Raw genomic sequence first — 20,688 nt, forward strand, 5'->3', positions numbered from 1 at the left:
CTCCCTTTCTTTGCCATTCACCGAAACACTCTTTGCCCTTTGACTGGCTGCTCACCACCATGTTACTCCAGCCCAAGTTGCTCTGAATGTCACGAGCCATCTCTGGTTGCGTCCTGATCTTTTTATAGCCGGGCAGCTGAAATGTGAGGGGTCACAATGGGAGGATAAATACAAGGGCCAGCAGAGTGGAGGGTTGTCGCAGACGAACGTCCGGATCTTCTCCCTCCTTTTCTCTTCTCTCAGCTCTCCTCCTAACCTCAAAGGTAAAAATAAAACTGAAGGTTTCATACAAATATGAGATAAATGCAATGTTTTAATTGGCTTTTTCTGCTGCCTGTTGATTTACTTTTCTTATAAAGCATGAAGTGCATGATGTTGTCCCTAAACATATGAGTCGCATTTGACTCACAGACTAATATGGCAGTGTTTTAAACAATAAACTCATTATTGTACTTGATGTACTTCACAACACTCCCACTTGTTACTGAGGAGTTTAGTTAGTCTTTTTCCGTGCATCACTGGTGGCTGCAACGCCCCCCTAATCTGATGTATAGTGCTGCATGGTTTCCGTGTGATAAGAAGTGACTTCTAATAATAAATCTTACTAAGCTCTTATTCAAAACTGTTGTGTGAAACTGAACAATGTATTGCCTTCTTGCTGAGCCATGGTGCTTTACAATTTCCTCTGGGTGTATATTTAGTCCAGCCAATTGATAGTGGAGGCACAGACGAGGGGGGTTGGTGAACAGGAGGTGTGGGAAAGAAGAGCAGGGGGGAGGAATGGGGAGAGAAGGGGAATAGAAAGGTCAGGGATAAGAGGCTAGAAAATGGAAAAGGTCACCCGCATACTTGTCATGGTTTTTTCAAAGGTGGTCAGATACAGCAAGTGATGGGTGTGGTAGAGGAGGGCTCTCTGATACTGAGCCCCTGTGCAACTGCATATTGTGCTTGGGGAATAGTGCCTAACCCCAGCTCATAAAGTGTTCGGGTTACTGGAGCAGTTATAGCTGCAACAAATGCTGTTTCACAGTCGGGGCACCAGCAGGTCTCATTTTTGAAGTCACTGAAGACACAGAACAGAAACATCAAAGTATGTTCTCAGGCCTTCACTTTACCACTTCCTTTACAATGTGAACCAAATGTTGTGTACCTCTTTGTCGAAATAGGTTCCCATGCATTTGCATGTACAGTATAACCACAACCCCAAATGTCAACCTGACACAGCTGTACATTTCTTTAACCTTTTCACATAGTTTAAGCCCTGGGACCTGCCAATGACCCTATGAATATTTTCTGAATTTCAATTTTTTTTGTCATTCTCTTAGAGTCAGGATGCCTCACGCATACCCCTTCCTCACTCCTGAGCAGAAGAAGGAGCTCAGTGACATTGCTCACAAGATCGTCGCTACCGGCAAGGGTATCCTCGCCGCAGACGAGTCTACCGGTAAATCATTTTTAAAAGACAATGTACTTTTTATTGGTAAAAAGTCAATAAGGATGGTGAAAACCGGCTAGATTATGACTAAGAAATTTGTTAGAATTTATGCTTTTCTAATGCAAATGCTCAAACAAACAGATGGATCCAGTTTTCATTTATATTATTTCTCCTCAACCTCCAGGAAGCGTGGCCAAGCGCTTCCAGAGCATCAATGCTGAGAACACCGAGGAGAACAGGAGGCTGTACCGCCAGCTCCTCTTCACCGCCGATGAACGCATCAAGCCTTGCATTGGAGGCGTCATCCTCTTCCACGAGACCATGTATCAGAAGACCGACGACGGCAAGGTCTTCACCCAGTATCTCAAAGAGAGAGACATGGTGGTTGGCATCAAGGTCGACAAAGGCGTTGTCCCCCTGGCCGGAACCAACGGCGAGACAACCACCCAGGGTGAGCGAAAAACCAATAAACACCCGAAGAGAGTCTACGTCTTTTGACACCCTTGTCTAACTTATCTGCTGTGTCCTCTGTCTTTCCCAGGTCTTGATGGACTGTACGAGCGCTGCGCCCAGTACAAGAAGGATGGTGCTGACTTTGCCAAGTGGCGCTGTGTGCTGAAGATCACCCCCTCCACTCCCTCCAGACTGGCCATCGTTGAGAATGCCAATGTCCTGGCCCGTTATGCCAGCATCTGCCAGATGGTGAGACACAACAGACAGATGTTGACATCAGTGTAAAGTCTTGGCAAAGACAGATCTCAATAAGTTATCAGTAGAAAACATGGTTTTTCAACTGTCTATGTAGCTCTTATGTTTGCTTTATTATCAGAGGATTGGCCCCAGAGCTACATCAACTTCTAAGACATGCCTTTACTGTATCATTAAAGAAAACAGCATCACTCAGATCAAGAAATATGTAGTCTCCAATGACCTGTTTCCACTGCATGATATGACTCGGATCGATTCATTTTCGATAACTAAAAACATGATTTTAGAGGGGTAACATGCCTCTTTATTTACCTTCTCACATCTTGCTGACACAATCATTTTTTTCACTCCTTTTGTCTTTGCCATCCTCAGCACGGCATCGTCCCCATCATCGAGCCTGAGATCCTCCCCGATGGTGACCATGACCTGAAGCGCTGCCAGTACGTCACTGAGAAGGTCCTGGCTGCCGTCTACAAGGCCCTGTCTGACCACCACGTCTACCTGGAGGGTACACTGCTCAAGCCCAACATGGTTACCGCCGGACACTCCTGCTCACACAAATACACCAACCAGGAGATCGCCATGTCCACTGTTACTGCCCTGCGTCGCACTGTGCCCCCCGCAGTCCCGGGTGAGCAGGATGCACAGAATACCCTCTTGTTGAGTTGCACATATTTGCCAACTTTGCTAGCACAATAGTCTGTAGTGCATTGCTAACACTCATGCTCTTCTTGTGTAGGCATTACCTTCCTGTCTGGTGGCCAGAGTGAGGAGGAGGCCTCTGTCAATCTGAACGCCATGAACCAGTGCCCTCTGCACAGGCCCTGGGCCCTGACCTTCTCTTACGGCCGTGCCCTGCAGGCCTCTGCCCTCAAGGCTTGGTGCGGCAAGAAGGAGAATGGAAAGGCATGCCAGGAAGAGTTCATCAAGAGAGCTCTGGTATGTATGCATATTATTTCATATGTTACTCAGAACATGCAGTGTTCATATAACTGTGTGGATGGTAGGCAAAACACATTTCTGTATGGGGCATTAAGTTATACTGTGCTTTTTGTCTCACACAGGCTAACAACCTGGCCTGCCAGGGTAAATATGCTGCCTCTGGAGCCAGTGCTGCCGGCGGAGACTCCCTGTTTGTGGCCAACCACGCTTATTAAGCATGGACACCTTCTTCCCATTATTATTACCATCCTCCACATGATAAAGGCCATGTCTTTGTAGGCATTGACTATGAAAATCCTTTTAAAGACCAGCACTCGTACAGGACATTGGTAGAAAGCGAAGGAGAAGAGCTTCCATTTGGGGTACAGCTGCAGCCAGGAGATTCGGAAAACTGTTCTGCCTCCATTCCCTTTCGTTTTGTTTTTAAACACCTGTTTTCAGGGGAAGATTCCCACATTCTTTTTACACAACTTGTACGATTTATTTTGAAGTGCATATCATTAATACTGGTACCATGGAATAAAGAATTTGCCCTAACCTGTTGCTTTACATCCTTTTTGAATCCTTGCATAATATTATTTTATCCAAACAACAGTACAAAGCTGGAGCCACCTTGGCCTTGTAATATTAGCCTGACATTTTGAAGCTGTCTGGAGAGTGAAGAGAGGCAACAAATGTGATGCAATGAATGTGACGTTTCATTTCAGGTTGCAGGCTGACAACACCACTATCATTTAAATATGTAAGTTGCTAAACTGATTCATGTGATATGTCATCAATGAATACCCTCTATGCGAAGTTTATGTTGCAACAACGTGTCAGAAAGGACTCTTCTTGGGGTTTGCACGTGGTTTAATGAATCTCTATGGTGGCTAAAAAAATGTGATAACCAGATCAAGATCTTAAGATATGGGAGAAAGTTTATCATGGAAAATTCATTCTGGGGAAACACTTACCCTTTTTTCCAAGGGCCAACAACATCAACAGAAAATGAAAAGATCTTTGTAGTGACTTTTTTAAAATTAGAGCTTTAATAGCAAGTTAATGTTAACTGTGCACATTTCAACATGCTATCGCTAAAATTGGCTAACATGCTTCCACATCAGACATTTTCATGCTCCTAGCAAGTTGTTGATATGGAACTAGATAATATTCTTACTTTGAGAGTACTAACATGTTACATTACTAAAGGCCTGCTTGACTTTTGACTTGGTGTGTGTGCAAAAAACATGTATGCATGTTTGATGTGTCATAGTGTATTTGTGCATGCGCATGAATTTCTGCAGCTTCTGTCTAAATACTTCCAAAATAATGTTGCTTTTAACCTGGCGTACAAAGGTATAAATGCCTACTTTATTCACAACCATTATATTCTCAATCATCATTCACACAAGAACAGTAATCATGTGGTAGGTTACGTGTCTTAGTGAGTCATGCTCCACTGTAGCCACAGTGAGTATTCAGCTCCTTGCTGGTGTGATGTGTGAAGTTAATCAAACTTAAATATGATGCTATTTTGATAGAGAAAAACAGACCGTGTTTTATTAGTATAAAGGGTGTTGTAGTGCAACTGATCACATAAATGGCTTTATACCATAAGCTGTTTCAATCATTGGTATTTCAGATGCATTTTTTATCAAATTTGTGGTACATCAAAATAGGTCAATAGGAAATCATTTAAGGTGCAAAACACTTTCAACAGACACAAAAAGATGCCCCAAAACATCAGTGATCAAACTGATGTAGTATATACATTATACGTAGAATTTTAGTAAAATAAGTTATGACACAATCATAGCCCAACACAACAGAAGAAGACACTGAGAAGTTGTTAGCGCTATTGAGCTACAGTGTGCTGCAGGAACAATGTCACAGCAATGACAACAAATGTAAGCTCAGGAAAAACAGTTGCTGCTGTGGAATTTGTGGTTGTATTTGAGCTGCGACACACAAAGCTGTTGTCTTGGTCGGTGCCGCTGGATTTGAAAGTCACAAAGTTTACCTTTGCCCCCGCCACATTATCTATGATCCAAGCCTCGAACTGAGACACTCGGGCGTAGACTTCAGGGTAACCAGCTGTGGCACACGGTATTCCAAAACTTGTAATGCCAGACTGGATCCACACTGAGGATTGTTTGCATTGCAAAGGACCACCGGAGTCCCCCTGAAAAGAATGGACAAAACCCAAACTGTTAGGTTATTGTTGTTGGATTTGTGTGCAACTACATCAGATTTCTTTGGAGAAAAGGTTTTTTTTTTCTCTCCCTCTGTCCTCATCCAATATTGTGTTGCTTTAATAGCAGAAAAATAGTTGTCAACAAAGCTAATACAAGGGATTGACTTTACAACCTGACATATTCCTTTGTTCTCTTGTCCCGCACAAATCATTTCATTAGTGATGTTAATTTGTTTGCGGTAGATGCAACTGCACTGATTTCCTCCAATGACAGGAATCTGAACCTCTTGCAGCGAGTATTTAGTCGGTAAGGCCTCTGTGGGAGAGAGAGTCCAAAATCAGAAGACATACACACTTCATTTTCCTTCTTTTGTTTTAAGGGAGATTGTTTTCGTGTTTGGGGACAGGCTGAACAAGACTTCTGATAATGCAATTGTTTGTGTTCCTTAAACATTAATAGTTGGCAGTGGCAGGACTAGCAAAACGTGATTTGAAAGAAATGGCAATTGAGTGTTTTTTTCTGATTCATCGTCGAGTTTAAATTGATATTTAATGTAAATATTAACCACAAAAATGACCAGAAAACAACTATTTTGTGTTTACATGATCTATAACTCCTCCCATTAACTTTTATTATGGATTCAGTTTGACTCAGAAGGGCTTTGCTTCGAAGTTCATGCTAGTGTTCATATGCTAACATGCTGATGTTGGCAATTACTTTGTTGACTATATTGGGCTAGCATGTTACTTTTCTAATACTCACCATCCTTTCCTATTTGGCCCCAACCAGTGGCCCAGCAGGAGGTGGAGTTGTGAAACTGGCTGGAGTTACTTGCCAGGCACACGGGTCTGATGTAGTCATTGAAAGTGACAGGGTTGCTGAGTTCTATCAGGGCGATGTCGTTGTTAAACCTTTTGTTATTGTAGTCCGGATGGACAATGATCTTGGACACAGTGCTGCTCACCTCATGAACGTTAGGGCCGGACTGAGTCTCTCTTCCAAGGTAGAGAGTATATGAACTAAGTATGTTGCTGAAAAAAAACCAAAAGATTTCTAGTGGAAAACATTTTGACATGAAGACATGGTTGCACATTGTCATGGTTTGTAAATGTAAGAGCTGCAGAGTTCTTCTCACTTGGTTTATGCGAGAAGGCGTTAGGTGGCTTGAGGTTAAGAGCGTTGAAAGTCTGGTTCAAAGGTAACAAGACAATTTTCTGCCTTGGCTTGATTATTTGTGTTTCTGTGAGTGACGTGGCATTTATAGAGAATCCTTTTTTTTTTTTTACATTTACTCTTTTTTTGTACTGTTTTACAAAAGTTAAGACAGCCTTTGGGATTATCATGGTAGACTCTTACATATTTATGTAGGCCTTATGTGCATTGCAGCCACGGAATAAAACACTCTACTGTAATGCTTATGTGAATCAGGTAATGGCCACCAATTGTTTTTAAGCTGCTAGTGAAGAGTTTTTTCTTAATCATAGTTCAAGGTTCAAGGGTATTTATTGTCATGTGCACAGTAGCTACAGTGCAGTTATGGCAATGAGAATCTTAGGTCCTGAGCTCCTCCAACAATGCAACATATTATAATAAGAAATAGGACAAAATAAGAATACAAATTAAACAGAGTAGGATAAATTAGAATAAAATAGTGAAGGTTATGTTGCAAGACCAGTCTATAAGTAGTGCAGATGAAGTACATAGACAATAAATAGACACAATAAGCGTAATGATGCAGCTTATTGTGTCTATTTTTGGTATGGAGTTGGAAAAGGAAACAGATTCAGGTAGTAGGATATTATATTACCTTATAATGCAGTGGGCTGCTGTGAGGATCCACTGGTTACTGACTAGGGTCCCTCCACAGAAGTGTGTTCGCGATGAAGTGCTGTGCATGCTGACCTGCCAGGGCCATGACCCGGCTGTGGCATTTACACCACCAACTACCCTTGTGTTCAGGGGTGCTACTCCACAATCTAACAGAGCAGAGACAACTGTGTCTAAATTTATATACATTCAAATTAGGCTAAACATTTAGGTGTGTCCCAGCACAGAATTGCCACTCATAGCACAAACGCTGTAATAACTATGTGGATTTTAAGCCTCAATATAACTAAAACTGGTGAGTAATGTAAAATGTTTGACTTTTCAGTTGCCATGAATAATTCAATTGGCAATACAGACAGAAAACGGACTTGCACTCCTTTCTGCAGCCGGTCTCTAAAAGCCACTTGAGGAACCGCAGCTTTTGACACTTTGGCATTGGCTTTAATGTTGAGCACAGGAAATTGCGACACGAGGGAATTTTTGACTATTTTTGTTTTATTCTCTGTTTTATTTCCTAATTTGGCTCAGGAGGAGGGCTTTGGCTTTATAGCGTCATATATCCTTTCAACACTTCAATCAAAACTTGGCACAAAACCAGAATCGGTGGATATTATTGATGAATAACTTTGTTGGGACATTGTTGCTTCCAGTAACTTACTGTACATATACAAGGACATTATTTACAGAACAACATTTAGATTTTCGGATGGTTTTAATTTCACTTCTGGACTTTAAAATATGATTTTGCGACAGAGGTGAAGTGTAGAAATGTCAATGTGTTCATTGTTCTCTAGAATTTCAGAAATGTTACTGAACTTACCCTGCGACTTTGACCCTGTAGAGAAAAAATGAAGAGAGAAACATTAGGTACTGTGTGTGTGTGTGTGTGTGTGTGTGTGTGTGTGTGTGTGTGTGTGTGTGTGTGTGTGTGTGTGTGTGTGTGTGTGTGTGTGTGTGTGTGTGTGTGTGTGTGTGTGTGTGTGTGCGTGTTTAATTGTAAGACATAAATATCTCAGCAGGAAGGTCAGACATTGTTTTGTTGACAGGTGTGTTGACAGGTGACACTGCTGGCAATAACAATGTGCTGCATGCCCTTTTGAAACTTGAACGCACCTCTCTATGGTTTACAATCAATTCATTAAAGACAATTATTACATTTTCAATCATTAATTCCTTTCTCTGTACAATACACGAGACATACACAAAGCCCTGTCTTCATGGAGTGTATATCAGACTTTATCTTAAGGTGTTATTAAGGACATTTTAACACAAGTAGAACATCTTTAAAACATCCCAGTGAGGTTAACAATAACCTCTAACACTTGAAAAGAGATAGTGTATTGGTTTTAAATGGACCATTTTATGATAACTCAAAGTGAAAGCTCACCTTGTCCAGTGAGGACTGCACACAGCAAGAGGGTCCACACCGTCCAGGCTGCCATCCTGTCCTGTCAATAACTTTTTTCAGTAAGCTCAGAGAGTCCCGCTGATTTAGTTTGTCATTGTCACCCCACAGCTGATGTTAAATTCCGTGCAGTCGCCACTCCCTCCTGTTACCTGTTTTTCTTGATTTCTCAGCTGAACATGGAGTCAATCCATCCATAAAAACCAATCCGTAACTAAAACGTTTAGTTAATTATTTATATTGGGAAACCAATTAATGTATTACTTTTTTAATGTCTTTGCTGTATAAGTGCGCCATGAGATTGTCTGGAAACCACCGAAAATATTCAAGAAATATTAGGTTCACTTTTAAATGGGCCATGCTGGCTTTTTCCTTTATTTTTCAATCTCTACACTAAGCAACATTGCTGTATTGTATTTACCTTTCACCCATAGGAATAGTATTGATCTTCTAATCTAACACTAGGCAGAGCGAGTCTTTTTACCGGGTTAAATACAGGATATATACAGAAGTAAATAAGAGTATTTACAGAAATATGTAAATCATTACTTTAAGCATTGGCATGTTTTAGAGAGACCAATAAAAACAATCTGTTTGGGCTGACGTCCAATTGAGTCTCATTGAAAAAGGTTAATGATGTTAGGACTTAGGAAGTTTTGTCAGTGCTTGAATGCAAGTTGCTGTGTCATCATGTTATGGGGAATTTCTCAGTAAGGAGATCTAATAATAGACTATTCAATTATGTCTGTCATGAATCAATGTTACCTAAATACATATTAAGTTAAATGAGTTTAGGACACCGATGGAACATTTAATTTGAGGTTCTGGTAAGATGTTAGCTACATTCAAGCAAAGATCATTGTGTTTGTTGCTCCACCCTGTTGATGTGACTTATTTTAGTGTGTAATTGAAGTATGGCAGAAGGAGACAATAATAATGATATCACCAAGCCTGTTTTTTAAGCAAATGCCTCTGATTACAGATGCTGAACATTTCACCAACACGTCCTTTAGTGGTTTACATTTTTAAAGATCAAACCCAAAAACAGCTGCTGACAACTGTTTCATTAGTTACAGGATGGTTCACTTCATCATTTAGGTTGCTGATGTTTTATGGTTGCCCATACCAATTTTGGTTCCAAAATGCAGCAATATATATTTCTTATGGCTGTAAAAATACCACACTTCAGAAAAAAGTACTTTGCTAAGTCGTGTGTGTAAAACTACATCTTAGTTCACCTTTACTATGGCTTAATGTACAGAATATGCTTCTAATCTCACTAGATAATATTTTATACACATTTTCTCATATTTTCTAACAGGCACATTGTTTGAATGCAGATAAATGCTTCATGTTTTCAGAAAAAGAGAATGTCGATTTAATCGATTTTTTTAAATCGGAAAATAGTCAGAGTTATTTATATTTTTCCATCAGCTCGTGTGTCTTTCATCAAACACTCATGTCCCTCCTCTTCTCTGACCGACCTGAAGTGCAATCAATCTTCGAACCTAATGAAAGGAATGAATGTGTCAGGAAAAGAAAGAACAGAAAACATGACAAACAGAAAGAGCACAGAGTACCAAACACAAACAAAGGGAACACATGAATCAACTCTTTCAAACACTTTAAAGCCTTTCTTTATTCTCCACCTGAAGCAAGAAAGCAGAGAGAGAACAAGAGATAGGATGCAGAAAGCTTGTATGATCTCCAAACAATAAATGAACCTGTTCACTGACTGATGAGTGTTGAAGAGTGCTAAGTCAGGCAATTTAAACAGCATCAGATCAATGCGGAGGAGGATGAAACACCTTTTCTTTCAGAAGCCAAGAAACATGTCCTGGCTAAAAAATTAACCTCAATCAGACGATCTTAGCAATAGACTACAAAGATAGACAGCCTGTAGACAGAGAAAGAAACAAGCCTTTCCTCTGTTTATATCCTCTTTTTTTCCAGATTCAACACCACACTAACTTCTCGGTGCAATAGAAAAGAGTTTTAGTCTCGCCCGAGTGTTTGCCTACATAAGCTCAGTGGGATCACCCTCTCCGTTTGTTCACAGCAACACTGCACCAATGTAAAGTAGCCCCAACATCTTGGCCGGAGGCCCGTCTGAATTTTAAGTGACCTATTTGCCCAGTTGTCCTGCACATCTCCCTCCTTCTCCTCAGTCCTGTGGGGCTCGCTTATTTAAGAGGACATACACATATCAAGGGCCTCCTTTCACTGAGGCCCTGGGACAATATTTCTTATTTCCCATCTGGCAGCACAAGCCCGCCCCCTGTCACCTTGAAGCTCTATATAAGACAGCTAAAGGGCCAGATGATAAGAATGTGGTCTCAAGACAAGCTGGCCATGCAGTGTAAAGTCCTCGTACATGTCGTCCTCCTGACTTTGGTAAAGCATGGTGAGTATCCTTTACACTCACCTATTTACAAAGGCCATACTGTTGTTTCATCACCTAATGATCGGGTTTGCACAAGTTTGAGCTGACCAAGTGAAATTGGAAATATTGATTCTGAGCTATCTCGGATGGACTCTGAAATGGTATGCTTGTAACGTAGGCGCTTTAAAGTTTTATAGTCCCTACGTAAATCATTAGTCTGAGAAGATCTTAAAGTGGATTACTGGGTCGGAGTTGAAATACTTGTAAAAGTAAACATGTTGGTCAGACATGTCAGTGTAAAGAATTTCCTTGACCTTTAATATGTCTTGATTCGTTGGGACCATTACAAGAGTCAGAGCATTATGTATAACTATTTAGAGGCTTTGGAAATATGACAATACAAATAGCGAACAGGATTGCTTCATGCTAATATTGAATTAACTACACTTTTTTCATTATTATTCATTAACTTTCTGAGATATGTCAGGATTTATTTTAAAACGTTCTTTTTTCTGTATATGACATGACATATGATAACATATATGACATGAATTATTGTAATGCAAAATGCTATAAAAAGAAAATGTTATCCCTGTTGCACAACCCCACGGTCGGATTAAAGGCTACGTTTTAATTAGAGTAAAATCACTGTTTACATCCAAAATGGCACACTCTGTATAATGTTATTTCAGCTAGAGGATTCAGGGATGATAATAAGTAGTGGAAAGTATATTCAAATTACAATCATTTAATCTGTCTTGCAAAATGAAATAGTTTAGACTCATGGTCTCTTGTTTAACCTGAATGTTAATTTATCTATCGGTCGATCTATTCGAACCCCAGGGTGCTTTGTTGGTGAACAAGCATGCTGTTTGTTGCTAAATAGTTAAAGCTATTTGTTCTTTTATTGCCAAAAACAAACACCCAAATGGTGCATGAGTCATATCTGTTTTTAACTGTCTTCTTTTCTTTAGTGTGAAACTGCTACAATTGCCCCATTGATCACACTTAGCAAGAGTTGCAACATTAACACTTCACACTCGAGAAAGTTTGACACGATACCTGCCGACAAGTATTTATAACACTTGTTACTTATTAAGCTGTTTGGGTGGCTAGACAATGCTGAGAGGAGATTCAAGGAGGTATACTGAGTTTACGGTTTGCGATGAAAAGAAAGAATGTGAAGGGGAACATTTCATGAAACTCAAACCCTTTGTTAAAAAGCAAACTAGAGAAGAAGGCGTACTCTTTGCCCAGGCTGACATGAGTGTTTGTTGTTGCTGCATCCTGTGTTGTTCCAATGGCAGGCCCTATAGCCTTGTTGCTATAAGTGCCAACAACAGTTCAGCATGTGTTTCATCTTGTAGGTTTTTCTGATAAGAGCACTAAAAAGTGCCACTGCATAAGCTATCTAGCTCAGTAATGTCAGCAACATCTATCTAAGTTTGCTAAGTTAGCTTACATTTCTGGTCACAGAACATCAAGGTTTTATTGCCTATGGATTGAAATGATCGTTTGGAAAATATTATTGTGTAGTTCCTTCTTTTAAAGGACACAGTTGCTACACAAGAGTATCACAATGTAAACCACAGATTAGGACACTATTACCTGACAAATTGGTTTGTATATTACAAACTGTACAAACCTAGATAAGGCTCAATAATTAACAACAACAAGAGCTATATTTGAGTGGTCCTCCTGCAGTGGGTCAGCATTTGAGATGAAATGTATACTATGGAAAGACTGACCTAAAGCAGCAAAATGGGAAAAAGAAAACCTTTAAATGGGGCGTAGTCTCATCGAATCTTTGTTCCTATTGCCTTTTTATTCAGTTTCTATGTATTTGTGTGTGTAATGTATTTGTTTAAAGGGGAAAAATAGTTTTAAAAAAGCTACATTTTACAAAAAGTAAATGTGGTATTGCAGTAAGGAGAATCAATAAGTGATGTTTAGCAGATGTTCTGTATTTTCTCTGCATCTTAACTTTATTTCTCTGTTTACAGTGTCTTCAAGTGAAATACAGGCCAGCCCAAATACAAATGCAATCCTCCCCTGCAATGTGACGTTCCCTGAATCTTTGAAAGGGGACAAAATAGAGAGCTCTCTCATCAATGTCAGCTGGATGAGTAACGGCTCTGACATCGCCTCTTCAAGAGAAGCAGAGATGCAGATAAAGGAAGGTTTCAGTTGGGACATCCATGATTTTGTCTATGGGGACTTTCCACTGACCGTCCTCAAAGCTGGCCTCCACCTGCAGGGGGTGTATGAATGCACCGTCAGCTACAAATCCACAATGCTGCACTCCAGCAATGTTACATTAAGTATTGTTGGTATGTTTTTGTTCAATTTTTTAGATTTATTTGCACATTTAAAGGCAAAGTTTGGGTTGATTGAAGTCGGGCCATATGAGGTCCATGTTGCCTACAGTAGATGAAAGTCAACATGGCCCTTATTTGGAGTGATGTATGTCTGTGAATCCTAATCAGAGCAACACAATACAACAGACAAAAAATAAGTTTTTGTCAATGGAGTCTGGTAGCTTTGATGAGAGAAGAGATAATATTCAGTTTAGAAAAGGCTTTCTCACAACAACTTAAATCAGGTAAAAATACTCCAAATATACCATTCGCTTTAACTGATATTAATATCTTAAATGGGCCTTTTTTGCATGGATGTGCATTGCTTTGCTTCTGTGCTTGTACAGGACCACATTTGTACATCATTACAACCCTACTTTAAAACATCCAAACTATCCCTTTATCTCATTGTGTTTTAAATTGGTACTACAAAGCACTTTTTTTACTTAAATTTCTTTCACTTCCTCTCCTTTAGCTTCACCAACCCTGTCAGTCCCACAGCAATGGGTGGTGTTAGAAACAGAGAGCCAGCTTAAATGCCACGCAGATGCTTTCTATCCTCCACCTGTGTATTTCTCCTGGATCAGAGATGGGCAATTGATTCAACCTCCCCACCAGGTTGAAGGTGAAATTACTTCAGAAGGGTTTTACACGGCTGTGGGCAACCTGACCTTCTACCCATCGCGTGAGGACCAGAATGTGACCTTTGGCTGCAGAGTGTCACATAACAGCAGCTTTCATGAGCTGGATTTCAAACTCAACATCACTTGTGGGTGACACAATGACACATGGCATGACTGCACAATGACTCATTTTCTTTCATGCAGAACCAGAGTATCTACTTCTTTCAATGACAGACTTCAAACTGTGTGAACCGCTGATTATCTTTCAAATGTAATTAAGCCTTTAGTGAAGCCAAAAGATTTTTTGAATATTTTCTTTGTCTGTCCTCAGATCTTCCTGCTGTTAAACTTTCTGCCGTGCCATCACACTCCAACAACATCCCCCTCACTCTTTACTGTGAATTGGAAAGTTTCTACCCAGAAGAAGTGTCCGTCTCCTGGCTTCAGAACGGCACAGTGCTCCATCAGCCCCCTGACACTGAGCAGAACCCAGATGGGACCTACAGAACCAGGCACTACTACACTTTGAGCCCCGAGCAGAGGGAGCAAGGTGGGAAGGTGGAGTGTGCAGTGAACCAACCGGGGGTGATGCAACCGGTCAGTGGCTCGGAAAACCTGGAGACACTGGACCTCAAAGGTATAGGACTTGTTACATTTGTATACGTAGGTAGAGTGGATTCAAGGAACTGTTCACATCCTTTTGAGAAATGCACTCTCTTTTGAATTTTGATGTTAGATGGATGGTAATAAGATCCTGGAAACTGTGAAAGCAAAACAAACAAGGAAATCCTGCTGCCCAGTAACCACACACTGTTGGGGTTTTTGAGGCATGATTTTGGAACTTGTTTGGCTTCTTCTTGATTCTATTTAAAGTGGACCAATTTTCTTCTTCTGTTTTCTCTTAGATGAGACTCCCGTTTTGACCAAATCGGCAAAGGCCTCTGTGGCTATGATGTGCATTTCCATCGTGCTGGTGTTCCTGCTCTGCTTTGGCTTTTCTTGGAGGAGGAGGGATGGTGAGACCCCTCTGTGACCCTTTAAATTATATGATGATGATACAGTATGAACAGATGTGTTGTTGATGATTTCTTTGAACGCTAGAGAGGGAAAAATTTGGCAAATTTGGGGTAACAGAATCATCTTGTGACCACTTACTGTGATTCATATTCAGATCCCCATGTGGGGAGATACACATATAAAGTAAAGTTATTCCAAAAAACACATGTACCTTGTCCTTAAAAAAGGAGCACTTGCTCAGCAGGTAGTCAGGAATGCATGCTTTGAAATGATTTGGCACAGTGTTGACAGCAAGCCCTGTAGGTATTGCATGATAGCTGCTACCTCAGCGCACACTTCCTCTCCCCAACATCTTTATTTCTGTCCCCCCTCATTCAGAGAAACAGAAATCTCTGAATGTGTCAGGCATCATCCTTCCTCCACGTGTGATTGTGGGTCATAAGGGCAGGGTGACAGTGAGCATCGAGGGTAGGCGGGTGGACCGAGTCCAGACTGCATGGTTCCTCAATGACACCCCCATTTCTGACACGTCAATCACAGGTATGACAGATTCTACACATCCAGATAAAGAGCGGTTACATGGAAATCCTACTCTGACCCTGTCTGACAAAGTTTGCCAGCGCAGCAAACGTTTCAGAAACCCTTCCTTATTTTGGGAAATGTGCTTTTTTTAAACTTTGTTTTACTTCTACATCTACAGCCTGTGTTTTTATGTTTGTGCCAATCTATCTTGGCAGGGCTCAGGGAATTCCTGTTGTAGTCACTATGAGGCCATACAGCAAACACATATTTGTTTTGAACAGATTAAACAAACCAGATATAACCGGTCTAACATGTTATCTTTAGCTGTGCTTTTTTAATCTTTGGAAATAGCCAGGCTAGCTGGTTCTCTCTGTACTCAGTATTTATGCCAAGCTAACTGCGACTTCTTTAAAGGGACCCTAAAATCAAAAATTCATATTTTGCCCCTCACCTCTAGTGCTATTTAACAATCTTTGGGTGTGAGTTGCAGAGTGTTGGAGATAGGACAGGGGTGTTCAAACTTTTTTCACCGAGTGCCACATACAGAAAAATATACAGAGAGCTGGGCCACTTATAGAGGTGAATATTTTCTCCAAAGATAAGTTATAAGTTAGCAAAACAAATCAAATGTAGGGGAATAATGCGCGATACTTGAAACACGTTCAGAAAAAAACAGCCTACATCATCTTTAGGGTTTCATTTATTTTGTTGGCAGCTCATTCCTTAAAACAGAAGCCTCAGATTGCTGATAATAAGAGTAAATATGAAGGTTTAATTTCAAGCTTGTTATAGAAATAAGTTATTGGTTGTTTTTTTTTATCAACTAAGATTTGTTAGAAAATGTTTTAAATTCTAAATGACTGAATTTATTTGAAAATTGGGCTCATTAACAAATGAATACTGTGTAATATACTGTATGTTAACATATATACTTGAGGAGAACAATTTAAGACAAGCAAAAGTTTAATTTGTGGGCCATATTGCATTATACTTTTAGAATTTGCAGAGGGTCGATTCAAAATGGCCTGAGCGCCGCATTTGGCCCCCGGACCGTAGTTTGGACACCACTGAGATAGGAGGAAGTATGCATCTATTCATGGATGTGAAGCTCTGACTGTACAGGATGCAGCATCCTCTTCTGTTAAGCAACAAAGTTACTTCTAGTTTTCCAGCTAGTTCAGGAGAGTCCCTTTACCATGAAGAGATGCACACTTCCTACTGCACTGGGATATAATAAAAGTAAAAATAATTTGCACACAAAATCACACCAACACAGTTTAGATTGATAAATAAAACTACAGGTAAGAGGAAAAACACACTTTTTAAAAAAAAACACTTTTCAAAGAAAATAAAAGGATTAAAAACAGGAATTTAAAAGATTTAAAATACAAGAAACAGAAATTAAAATGTGTTGATGTCAAAATATTACTTTAAAGTGAATGATGTAACGCAAAATATATTTTAATTGCGTGGCAACTTCTTTTAAGACATGCTATGTTTTTTCTTTTACACATAATTCTGCTAACAATTGACCACATTACACATATAGGAACCTCCAAAGCTAACTTTAACTGCCTCTATAACCCCCTAACCACCATCCATCTGCCCTACGGTCTAACTCTCACCTCCACAGCCTCAGAGAAAGGCCCTCTGCTGCCTTCCAGAGGAGAGATGGGTTACTACAAGCTGCACACCCAGGGGCCCCTGCACTCATCAGGAAGTGGCATTCAACAGCTGATCTCCTCGCTAACCTTCATCCCCCAGATTTCAGTCCACAAAGGGGCCGTGTTTAAGTGCCAGGTTTCCTATATGGGCAAAGACAAGATTGTGGTGGAGAGGGTGTCAGAGAAGTTTACAATCCTCTGTAAGAAAACACTTTTTTTATTATCAATTAGCCTCTACTTTTCAGTATTGTCCACGATTTATGGATGTTTTTGGAAAATGTTGTCTTTAAGCTGCTCCAGAGGTATCAGAAATCCAGCTGGCAGAGACACCAAATGACTCTGGTAAGTTCCTCCTTCTGCTGTTGTTCAATATGTGTAAAACATTCCCGGTTATGAGAAGCTACATCCCTGCAACTTCTGTCTTCCAGATGTCATTAGCATGACAGTTCGGGCTTCACATTTCCATCCGGATGTCATCACCTTCCGCTGGTTCTGCCAGGGGAGTGAGCTGAGCCCTGTGGCCTCCCAGGCCTCTTCCTCTCCTCGACCCAACTCTGATGGCTTCTTCTCAGCCTTCAGCCAGTGTAAACTGCCCCAGAGTGAACTGGAAAAGGGAGGCACTAAAGTGTGGGTCAGTGTCCACCACATCGCCCTGAAGCAGCCAGTCACCCGTGAGACCAGGGGTAAGAAACAGGGAAAGAACAGCTATGAAACAATACATCAACAAAATAAAAAAATTACATCTCAACTTTATCTCTTATAGGCTTCATGAAAAGGCCGAGTGTGTCTGATATCGTCGGCTCCACGTCTTTAGCAGAGCCGACCCTTGGATGTGAGATCACAGATTTCTATCCCGCGAACATTTCAGTCACCTGGCTGAAGCTCAGGGAGGGAGAGCAGGATGACAGAGAGGAGGAGGTGATAGAGGGAGGAGAGATGTGGGGCCCCGTTCAGACCCAACAGAGACTCTACAGGGCCACAGCCAATCTGAAGAGAACGGCAACAAATCAGGACAAAAAGGAGAGAGGAGGAGGGATTATTTGTAGAGTGGAGCACTGTTCCCTACAAGAGCCTATTGAGAAACGTTGGAGTAATGTTGACATTGGTACGAATCATTATAGGCACTTTTAATGTCAACAACCTTAGATGTTATACGGAGAAAGAAGAAAAGAATAACACCTGCTTTTATTCTTTGTCATTCACTTACACATTCTGTTTGTATTCCCTCAGTCGCTCCCTCCATTCCTCTGGTGATCTCGGTCTGTTGGAGCAGTGAAGGAGTCGGGGTGTTCTCTCTAATGTTGAAGGGAGGTCACCCTAAGGTCAAGTTACTCTGGGCAGCCGGAGGAACGACTCTTTCACCCCTGGTTTCCAACGAGACAGAGGAGATAGGAGACGATGGACAGAGGGAGCTGAAAAGTGTGTGTGCCCTGGAGCGGTCGACAAGCCTGGCCATTCAGATGAACAAACAGCCCGAGAGACGGAAGAGTGGACATGCAGTTAGTATGTGTCATTACGTTTTTATAAACATACATATTTATTTTAAGAATGGCCATTCAGAAGTCCTTTTCTTAGGTGCTTTTTGTTCCACTTGCTCCATAGCCTCTCTGTAAACTGGACATAACATGCACTCCTTCACACTTAACATTGTACATTTCCATCTTACTGATTTACATTATCGTTTTTTTGTTTTTGTTCTAATTATTTGTATTTGTTTTGCTTCTTTTTGTATTTCGCTGCTGCAACGCAAGCATTTCCCAGTTTGGGATAAATAAAGTAATTCTGATCTGATCTGATTTGCTGATGCAGTTCACCAAAAGTGTGTTATACAACAATCTTAACCATCAAAATGAGTCTATGAGGAATCCCATTCAGCCTGTCAAAACAGTCTTCTCAGTGGCTGTTGAGAATCTTGAGAAGTCTGGGGAAATGACCCTGATGATGTTGAAGTATGCATATTTTAATAGTGCTACAAAGGTGGGCCATGGGTTTTTAAAGTTGAGGCGACTTTTTAGAGGATCTAATGAAAAAGCTGTCCGTGATGCCTTTTCGGAAGTGTAGGAGCCAGCCTGAGCTTGGACAATGATAGTCAGAATAGTCTACCCACTGATGAAGATTTTTTACCCTACTTTTGTTGGTCTTGCTGTACAAGAGTCACAATCTCTATTTAAGTGTCTACTGGTAATGACTTTTTTGCAGAGTAGTTGCACTGTTTTGCAAACACATGCAAAAAGCAGTACTAATTCAACAGAAAAGTTGAAAACATTGTGCAAGAGTTTTGTCCTTTTTCTCTTCAATTGTATTTATTTTTGTTACTGTTGTTGCTTTACAGAAACTAAAGCTGCCGTCACAGACCCTGACGCTGAAGGAATAGAGTACATTGATGAAAAAGTGGATGTAGAGAACAACAACATAGACAGGGACGAGGACACAAAGTCAGAGGTGGATGAGGACAGTGACAAAGAAATGGAGGAAGACCCGGGAGCGCTGCACATCAACAGAGTCAACATGAGGAAGACTCCCAGAGAAAATGAGAGGGCACGTTTGAGAGTCAGCGTGGAGATAACACACCCTGCACTCAAGCTTCCTGTTTATCGAACCTGGACAGGTAAAACCCTCCAAACAATATGTTTACATGTACATGCACACACAGTGTACATCATCAAAAAGCAGGAAATCTAAATGAGTCAATCATAGTTTTGATGAAACAGGAAGTTTGTTCATGTTCAGTCTTTTTTGAATTTTAAATCTTTTGTCCTCTCTTTTTTTCTAGAGCCAAATGAGGAAATGTCATCTTCCGCATGAAACCTGTAATAGGTGCTTCTCTTTTTCATATAATGCATAATATATCTAATATAGAACTTTCTTTAGTAAAGTAGTATGTTTTATGATATCCAACTGTCTGATGAGGTGGTTTTGATCAAGCATTTTTGGTCTTTATTTATTACTTTTTATCATTTTAGTCAGTCATCCATTACTTGTCTTTTTCTACAACTTCATGATTTTTAAAAATGTTCATATTTTTCTACAAAGAATTTTACAAGAATAATCTATTTCTGTGGATTTCGTTAATAAATCTGCTTAGAAAAAAATTAAGCAAATTGTAGAAGAGATGTTTCTTTGGATTTTGTTTTTATATGTGCAACAAATTCAGAGAGGAGTTAATGTAGATTATGTTGGTGTTCAACCGCTGAAATGACTTCTCATTTTAAAATACAGTTCTGTATTTTTTTCTGTTGCACTCTGACCACAGGACTGTCACTTCACTGTGAGCAGAGGGGGTGTTGCGTGGTTGGGTTGACCCGAGTATTTACATAGTTTAGTTTTGAACTTCCTCCTCTCAAATTATCAACTACGTTTACCATGGCTTTCAACAAGTGGAAACATACATGTCACAAAATACACGTTTTTATTCTTGGTATATTGAATATGTTTTGTGCATCTTGTGTTCTGCAAATACCAGCTTCCAGACATAGTACATAATGTCATGTTTTTCTTTCTTCTAAATGCATATTCTACATAACCAATAAAAATCCATCTTGTTGTCATGAACATACAGTTATAGTACAAAATAAAATATCCACATTCAAAACCTGATGTCCCAGGGACAGATTATTCAAATAGAAAC

General features: G+C 40.3%; 3 protein-coding genes across 4 annotated transcripts; 2 read left to right on the forward strand and 1 right to left on the reverse strand.

Annotated features, from left to right (window-relative positions):
- Positions 1–125: 125 nt before the first annotated feature.
- Positions 126–3,622, forward strand: aldoab (aldolase a, fructose-bisphosphate, b). The gene is made up of 7 exons (XM_063893875.1): positions 126–263; positions 1,326–1,444; positions 1,620–1,886; positions 1,977–2,137; positions 2,516–2,774; positions 2,883–3,082; positions 3,208–3,622. Exons 2-7 carry the CDS (start codon positions 1,333–1,335, stop codon positions 3,298–3,300), a joined length of 1,092 nt encoding a protein of 363 aa, XP_063749945.1. The 5' UTR covers positions 126–263; positions 1,326–1,332; the 3' UTR covers positions 3,301–3,622.
- Positions 3,623–4,411: 789 nt separating this feature from the next.
- Positions 4,412–8,684, reverse strand: zgc:123217 (uncharacterized protein LOC641414 homolog). Its single transcript, XM_063893878.1, has 6 exons — positions 8,477–8,684; positions 7,910–7,924; positions 7,070–7,238; positions 6,025–6,293; positions 5,435–5,577; positions 4,412–5,249 (listed from the first exon to the last, which is right to left on the reverse strand). The coding sequence occupies exons 1-6, from the start codon at positions 8,529–8,531 to the stop codon at positions 4,923–4,925; spliced, it is 978 nt and encodes a 325-aa protein (XP_063749948.1). The 5' UTR covers positions 8,532–8,684; the 3' UTR covers positions 4,412–4,922.
- Positions 8,685–10,677: 1,993 nt separating this feature from the next.
- Positions 10,678–20,481, forward strand: si:ch211-180a12.2 (uncharacterized). Of its 2 annotated transcripts, none has more exons than XM_063893996.1 (13): positions 10,678–10,898; positions 12,881–13,207; positions 13,710–14,003; positions 14,189–14,494; positions 14,763–14,873; positions 15,253–15,414; positions 16,946–17,260; positions 17,352–17,402; positions 17,489–17,743; positions 17,824–18,165; positions 18,291–18,563; positions 19,393–19,668; positions 19,834–20,481. In XM_063893996.1, the coding sequence occupies exons 1-13, from the start codon at positions 10,814–10,816 to the stop codon at positions 19,863–19,865; spliced, it is 2,829 nt and encodes a 942-aa protein (XP_063750066.1). In that variant the 5' UTR covers positions 10,678–10,813; the 3' UTR covers positions 19,866–20,481. The 2 variants fall into 2 exon arrangements, with proteins under 2 accessions (XP_063750066.1, XP_063750067.1); XM_063893997.1 differs by having other exon boundaries at positions 17,030–17,260.
- Positions 20,482–20,688: the final 207 nt, after the last annotated feature.

This window comes from Eleginops maclovinus, chromosome 10 (genome assembly GCF_036324505.1).
Source record: "Eleginops maclovinus isolate JMC-PN-2008 ecotype Puerto Natales chromosome 10, JC_Emac_rtc_rv5, whole genome shotgun sequence".
In the NCBI taxonomy this organism is placed as follows: domain Eukaryota; kingdom Metazoa; phylum Chordata; class Actinopteri; order Perciformes; family Eleginopidae; genus Eleginops; species Eleginops maclovinus.

What these genes read in the sequence shown, in the direction of transcription:
- zgc:123217 (XM_063893878.1), bottom strand. Translation starts at nt 8,531, where the DNA reads ATGGCAGCCTGGACGGTGTGGACCCTCTTGCTGTGTGCAGTCCTCACT. An exon ending in GCAGCCCACTGCATTATAAG is followed by an intron (nt 6,294 to 7,069) that starts GTAATATAATAT and finishes GTTTTTTTTCAG; the next exon opens with CAACATACTTAGTTCATATA. An exon ending in GGGCCAAATAGGAAAGGATG is followed by an intron (nt 5,578 to 6,024) that starts GTGAGTATTAGA and finishes TCTCTCCCACAG; the next exon opens with AGGCCTTACCGACTAAATAC.
- aldoab (XM_063893875.1), top strand. Translation starts at nt 1,333, where the DNA reads ATGCCTCACGCATACCCCTTCCTCACTCCTGAGCAGAAGAAGGAGCTC. An exon ending in CGGCGAGACAACCACCCAGG is followed by an intron (nt 1,887 to 1,976) that starts GTGAGCGAAAAA and finishes TGTCTTTCCCAG; the next exon opens with GTCTTGATGGACTGTACGAG. An exon ending in AGTTCATCAAGAGAGCTCTG is followed by an intron (nt 3,083 to 3,207) that starts GTATGTATGCAT and finishes TGTCTCACACAG; the next exon opens with GCTAACAACCTGGCCTGCCA.
- si:ch211-180a12.2 (XM_063893996.1), top strand. Translation starts at nt 10,814, where the DNA reads ATGATAAGAATGTGGTCTCAAGACAAGCTGGCCATGCAGTGTAAAGTC. An exon ending in AGAGACACCAAATGACTCTG is followed by an intron (nt 17,403 to 17,488) that starts GTAAGTTCCTCC and finishes TCTGTCTTCCAG; the next exon opens with ATGTCATTAGCATGACAGTT. An exon ending in GAAGAGTGGACATGCAGTTA is followed by an intron (nt 18,564 to 19,392) that starts GTATGTGTCATT and finishes GTTGCTTTACAG; the next exon opens with AAACTAAAGCTGCCGTCACA.